Genomic DNA, 6,798 nt, shown 5'->3' on the forward strand with positions numbered 1-6,798 from the left:
TGTGTCCAAAAGAGCCGCTGAGCCCCTGACCCAGGCCCCTCCATGCCGGGCCAGAGTAAGCGTGGCACCGAGGACGGCCTCTCGCCGCCCGCCCCCCCTGGCCACAGGGGAGCCACGGATTTTCTCGGTGGGGGCAGCTCCTGCTGTGTCGCACAGGACTTCTTCCGGGGGCTGCCCCAGGCTGGTTCTGGAGTCTCAGCAGCTCCCAGCTCCTCCTTGCCCAGGGAGACCCTTGGGAACGGGGTGTGTGTTGAAAAGGTCACAGAGCCAGGCTGGAGCGGTCTCAGAGCCACCAGGGCTCTTCCTCTGTTCCAGAAAAGGGACACGCAGGCGGGGCCTGAGGCCAGGAGAAGCAAGCCCAGATCACTTCCTGCCTGGCCCTTTGAACTGGAGACGGGCAGGGACTGAACCCGGGACCCTCCGCCTGCCCAAAGCAGATGCTCTGCCGCTGACCCACGGCCCCTCCCCTGTGACGTGTTCCCCAGAGCCGCGGTGTAACTGCAGGGAAATCCGGCCCGGCCCATGAAAGGCGCTGGGCCCCCACGTGCCTGAGAAGTGAGCTCCCCAGGGGCAGATGCCACCTTGGTTGCCTGCCGCCCAGCTTCCCGAGCGGCACAAGCGCGGGGTCTCTTTGGACTGCCGTGCCACCCCTGGGAAGAGGAACGGCGCCAGGGCAACTCAGAGGGCCCGCCCACTCCTCGCCTCCTCCAGGCAGGTCCCCGGAGAGGGTGGTCCTCAGACGCGGCACCTGGGGAAGCTCAGGCTGAGGTGTGCGCTGGCGCACAAGAGGGAGAGGTGGGCGGAAGGCCAGGCAGGCTCCTGCCCCAGGAAGCCGGAAGCCAGGAGGGCCTTGGGGGACTCCGGTGGCAGGCACGGCAGGGGTTCCAACCCACCCGGGGCCAAGCTGGACAGCGAGAGCCGCCGCCCCAGGCGCGCACTGCCCATGGGGGGCCCCCAGCTGGCCTCCGGAGCATCAGCCCCCTGGGCCCCCGGGGAAGGGAGGACGGCGACGGAGGCCTGCTTCAAGTAGCCAGAGGCCAGAACGGGCTTGGCCACGCCCTCGGGGCCGGGGGGGCAGCCGGAAGAGCCCAGAGCCTCCCCTGGGCCCCCTGCCTGCCTCTGGCCCCTGGAGACCCGAGCGTGGGGCGGGACCGCTTGCGCCAGTGCCTCTCCGGTGTCCAGGCCCACCGGCGGTGCCTCAGGGGCGGGGGGCCCTAGCGGGAGCCCCTCTTCCTCCGGCTCCAGGCCACAGCCCTCTTTGCTGCTTCCTGGTGATTGCCCCCCACGCCCCCCCTGTGGTCCTGTGGGTGGGAGGAGGCTGTGGCTGCCCGGGGGGTCCTGCAGGCAGATGCCGCTGTCCGTGCTGCAGCCGCTGCCGTCTGTCCGGTCTCTGAGCCGTGGGCCTCCTGCCTTGCTGCTGGGGACGGCTTCTGGCGTCCAGCACATCACCTGCTCTGGGACTCGACAGGCTGCCCTCCCGGAGTGGCTCGCACGGGCCGGGTAGGGGTGGGGGTGGGCCTTCAGCCCCAGGGGAATCGGGTGGATGGACTCCACGTCTGAGCATGGGTCCCCGCCGCTCATCCCGAGAGTCCAGGGCTCACTCCGCAGCCAGGGGGAGGTCTGCTTCCGGAAAGATTTCTGGCGGCAACAAGAGGAAAACGTTAGTCTTGCTGGCCCTTTGATCTGCATGTTTCCTATCCATCCCCATCCTCTGAGGAGCTGTGAGCGGCACATGTGGCCCCTGCCCAAGTGCTGTCCTCGTAACACCCCTGCGAGGTGGGCTGCACTAGGAGAGAGGGACCAGTTCCTTCAGAACACAGAGCTTGTGGGTGGGGCACAGTCCGCGCGCAGAAGAGGCAAGCTGCCTACCACAGAGTCTGTCTGTCTGTCCACCGTCAGTCTGAACCTGGCAACGAGTACAAGCCAAGCTTTGCCCCCTTTTATCAGGCTCAGTCCTACTGAATGGAATAGCTCCCGCAAACACAGGATCGGTGCTTACATAAATGTCGAAAGCCCTCTCCAAGCTACTGGGATGGTACGATGCTCAGGGGGAACATTGTGCAGAGAAATGTGAAGTGAGGCAATCCTGTTCTGCCGCTTAGGTTGGATAACAGCCCTGTCAGGCGTTCATCAAGATTGATTGATTGATTTAAAATACCTATTAGTCACCTTTCTCCCTTGTGGAAATCAAGGTGGCTTACGATGCAAGTAAAACGATGATCAAACATGCAGCCGCTGTTTCCTCTCTCTGCCCCTCCTCCTGGCCCAGGAACCGGCACGCCAGACAGGGAGGTGCCCCAACAGTGGTCAGAGATGGACATTTCCAACCGTTACCAAATGTTTGAAATTATTGCTGCCAGATTCTCTCTGTGTTACCTATGTTAAGGAACGGGAACCTTATTTCATGCTCCTGGCTTGTTTTCATACTGCGAACTTAATTACTATTATTCGAATGATTGTATCTATTATCTTTACAAGCTGGTTCCTGCATGGGGAGTGTCTGTGTTTTCTAAATAACAAATGCAATGATCTGTTGAACAGCAAAATGAAAACGATCCTTTGGTTATGCAGCCAGGGATGGGGAGGCATATGGCCTCCTTGCCTGCCTGGGAGGCTGTGGTGGCAGAATTATAAGCCAGACTGGGCTATTTCTGTATTAGCTTGGTGTAGTGGTTAGGAGCACAGACCAGGTTTGATTCCCCACTCCTCCTCCACATGCAGCCAGCTGGGTGACCTTGGTTCAGTTACAAGTTCTCTCAGGAGCAGTCCTTGAAAGAGCTCTCTTGGCCCCCACCTACCTCACAGAATACCTGTTGTGGGGAGCGGGAGGGTGGGGTATATGTCCAATCTCTTCTTATGCCTCTCTTTTTGGTTCTCCCTTCCCCCTAAGGCTTTGCATGATTAGCTACTGCCAGATGCCTCTCTCACTAAGCAAACGTTTCTCCCAGGCAGCAGTGCTGCTTAGCCTGTGCCCTTCCGCTGGCAAGCAGGGCTGGCGTTCTGTGAGACTTGGTGCCAGCCTGGAAACCAGACATCGGGGCACCTAGCGCCAGAATCCTGCCTTGACACGGGGTGTGTGTGTGTGCGTGCCGCTGGGTCTTTCTAACCTAGGAGGTGATGAGTTGACTCTGATCAGAGTTCATCTGGTCAGCGAGGGGAAGGATTCGGGTTTTGTCAGGCCCATCCCATTTCTTAATTGACAGCTACTCTGGATGTTTCTACTATACAATGTCCATGTCTGCCATTGTTTGGGGCTTTTTGCCAACACCTCCCTTGAGGGTCTTCACAAGAGGACAGAATGCATATTCCTAAATAGACATGTGTTGCCAGAGGCACTGCCTTTTACTCTTGGGTAGCCCCAATAGCAAGGGCACCCCACTTCTAACCTGACCCAGAGACCCACAAAACTCAGGCCAAGGAAGGCACTCTTGGTTCTGAAACACAGAGCTAGCCACAGCTCTGAAAAAGGGATAAACCAATCAAGCATTCAAATTATTAGCGATCCTTCCTGATGCTAATCAGGGACATCTCCCACCTTTTGTTTACCCTGGCCAGGACCATTAGTGCTCAGATAATCCATTCAACTAGCCACCCAGCACCTGGCTTCTATTGTTAAATCCAGACCCTGCCTCTCTGGAAGCTCACTGGTCACATCTAGGGCTTGCCCATCCTGAGGCCACACACCCCTGGGACTCATCATTGGTCCAGGAAATCTACTGTTCTCACCTGAGACCAGCCCCCAGGACCGCCCATTGGTCTGCAATGTCTTCCATAGGGTATATCCCAGCGTAAACATGGCCTCAGACTGTGTGTGTTTTCTGCCATAATCCAAAATGGCAGTCCACCCCTGAACTCTCTGGCCACAATCCTTTCTTCATGGACCTCTGCACATCTGGACAGGTTGTATCACCCCTCTATAAGCTATCAATCACCTCTGCTTCCTTATTGTTCTATATTGTGTGTGTGAGTGTTTGAATATTGTTTGTATGCTTGAGAATGTTTAGTAAAGAAATCATTATTTTAGCCACCCAGTTTCTGTGTCTGTTCCTGGGTTCCTGGGAATTCTAACTCTGGTATACACAGGTCAGATCCTATAGATAAGCCAATTGCATATTAATACTTATAATTCCCCATCTTTATTAAATAATAGAGCAATTTGTCTAACACATGTGCACTCTTTAGAGAGACAGAGGGAGGGAGGGAGGGAGGGAGGGAGGGAGGGAGAGAGAGGGAGAGAGAGAGAGAGAGGATTCCTTTTCTTCTGTTTGATGAATACTGAAATTGCTACTTTTGCATTCTGGTTTTATCTTTCAGTAAAATTTAAATAATAGGGACTTTTGAACAGCTCTCTCTCTCTCTCTCAACCTTCAGGGTCTCTGCCAGTTTCCCTCCACCTTCCCTACTGAGCTGGGTGGGGGCGGGAGTCCTGCTCTCTTGATTCCCATCCGGGGAGCTGCTCAGCAGCCTCTCTGGCCTTGGCCTGCCTGGCCTTCCGGTGCCCTGAGTGGGTTGGCTGCTTTGCCTCAGAAGCTGGAGGGGGGGGGAGGGAAGCCCTTACCAGCACCGACGGGGTCTCCATGGGCTTCTTCACACGGGCACGGACCCAGGCCGCTGCTAGAGTGCCAAGAGCCACCAGGCTGAGGAGGGCCGAGCTGAGGATCGCCGTGGCCCAGGCGCCACCTGCAAGCAGAGTGTCCCCAGGCCCGTCACACACCACATCAGGGGGCCGGGAAGGTCCCCTGCCCCTTGCCTGGAGAAGAGGGCCCCAGCCAGGTGCAACCGCGCGGGGGGTGGAGGCCGAGACGCACCCCCTGCTCCAGGCCAGGAGTGGTCAGTGGCCCAAGGGAGCCACCTGAGGGGGTGGGGCATTCAGGGGCACAAGGAGGACAGACGGGCAGGCCCAGAGATCGCGTCGCAGCGTCTGGGATGGCCAGTCAACTCCTTGGTCGTCCCCTCTCTCCCCCCCGCCTCTGAGCAGCACCAACTCCCCAGTCGCCTGCAGATACTTGCAGCATGCGAAAAACTCCCTCCCACCCCACAGTGGATGACCCAGAGAGGGACCACAAGAAGTGCCACCGGTCTCCCACTGACTGCTGACTCTCCACCCGGCGTTTCTGCGGGAGGCTGCCTCTTTCCCCAGAGGGCTTTCCTGCGTGGCGAGGCGGGTGGCAGTGGAGGCGGGACACCTCTGGCCTGGGCTCTGGCTGGCTGCCAGGGCCTGGGGGCTTGACCCTGGACTCCGAGCACCTCTGGAGCAGCCAGGGAAGCACCACTCTCGGGGGGGGGAGGGGCTCCAGCCTCACCTTCCGGGGGAGGGGTCGAGATGCACTGCTCTTCTGTCCGCTTGGCAGGATTGGGCCGGGAGGGCAGGTGGGGCTCCACGCTGAGACAATACCGCTCACCCCAGGACAGCAGAGGGAGCTCAAAAGTCCGGTTGCTTTCCACAAGCACCTGCTGCAGGGGGCAGAAGCGGGGGGGGAGAGGAGGGGGGGCATCAGACCAAAGGTGTCCAGGCCCCACAGGCCTCTGGCGAGGCCGGCTGTGGCACTACTAGCGGCTCTCCCCCCGCAGGCCACCCGTATGCCAGGACCTGAGCTCCCAGGCAGCTGTCTCTTTCCTCCATGGAGACCCGCCCTGGCGGCATCCCCCTGCAGGGCAAGGCTCCTCTGGGCAAAGGAGAACTGCTGGGCGTTGCCCCCCGAGACAGAAGCCTCGGCAGCCTCGGCCAGGGTCCTGGATGACGCCTCGGCCAAGAACACAGCCAGCCTCCAAAGACCACGTCGGCGGGCGGACACCCTCCGTGGATGTCGGCAGGGAGTGGCGGAGGAGAAGTGGGCCCTGGGGTCACGTGCCCCGTGCCTTGGCAGAGCCCTGCCGTGGCCTCACCTCAGTGTTATCGGACACCCTCCGGACATAGACGCGGTACTTGCTCCAGCCGCCGGGGTGCAGGTCTTCGTAGGCCAGGGTGGAATCCTTCCCTCTGTGGACGGGAAGTTCCAGAGTCACCCGCAGGGTGTTGCCAGAGAGAGACAGGCTCATGTTCCACAGCTGCAGAGTTGCTGAGGAAATGAAAGGACCGCGAGTCAGTGGTGAGAACTTCCCAGACAGGATTCTGGCAGGGTCTGAGTGCGAAAGTCCGAGGCAGGGATCGCTCCCTGACTCCTGCTGGGGTGCAGGGGGCCAACAGCTTCTCAGCTCCCAACTGCTGTTCAGGAGGATGGAGAAGACGTGGGGGGGGGGGGGAAGGGGGGGGATCCTCGGGGGGGGGGGGGGGTCACGTGCTCGTATTCTGGTTCTTTTTTTAAAAAAAAAAACCAGAATGGCAGGCTCAAGGACGGGAGTGGCGGCTGTCGCCCTGCCCTGCCCGGCCTCCCCTCCCCTCCCCTCCCCTCCCGCGGGCTGCTTGACGGGCTCTGACCAGTGGCAGCCGACTGGACTGGGCGGAAGAGAAGCCTGCCCCCTGACCTCCAGAGGAAGCCCTTCCAGTGTCCTGGCATGGGAGAGGGCAGCCAGGCTGCTGGGGATCATCGGGGCCAGGGGAGCGGAGAGCCCTGGGTCTCTCCCTCTGGGGCCGGAGCACCGCCGCTCAAGCGGCACCCAGGGGAGGCTGCCGCGGTTCTGCGTCCCCCTCCCCGGCAGCAGCCAGGGCCAGGCAAGGGAGACGCTGCTGGCCTCCGACGGCGACGCGCAGACCCCCAAGCAGCCCCCTGCCGCCCCCTCTGGCTGCCCAGCCCTTTTCGAACTCAGCCGGCGGCGGCCCTCCCCCCCCCGGGCCCAGCCGACGCTCCCCACCCGCCC

The 6,798-nt window shown here is 60.5% G+C and overlaps 1 protein-coding gene across 1 annotated transcript in view; it reads right to left on the reverse strand.

Annotated features, from left to right (window-relative positions):
* Positions 1-735: 735 nt before the first annotated feature.
* IL10RA (interleukin 10 receptor subunit alpha) overlaps positions 736-6,798 on the reverse strand; it is an 8,632-nt gene continuing 2,569 nt past the window's right edge. Inside the window, exons 2-5 of the mRNA XM_015418773.1 lie at positions 5,887-6,059; positions 5,304-5,454; positions 4,559-4,680; positions 736-1,638 (exon numbers count right to left, since the gene is read on the reverse strand). Coding sequence (XP_015274259.1) covers positions 736-1,638; positions 4,559-4,680; positions 5,304-5,454; positions 5,887-6,059 — 1,349 coding nt within the window. The remainder of the gene's footprint in view (positions 1,639-4,558; positions 4,681-5,303; positions 5,455-5,886; positions 6,060-6,798) is intronic.

This window comes from Gekko japonicus, unplaced genomic scaffold (assembly GCF_001447785.1).
Source record: "Gekko japonicus isolate JY-2015 unplaced genomic scaffold, Gekko_japonicus_V1.1 scaffold1138, whole genome shotgun sequence".
Classification (NCBI taxonomy): Eukaryota; Metazoa; Chordata; class Lepidosauria; order Squamata; family Gekkonidae; genus Gekko; species Gekko japonicus.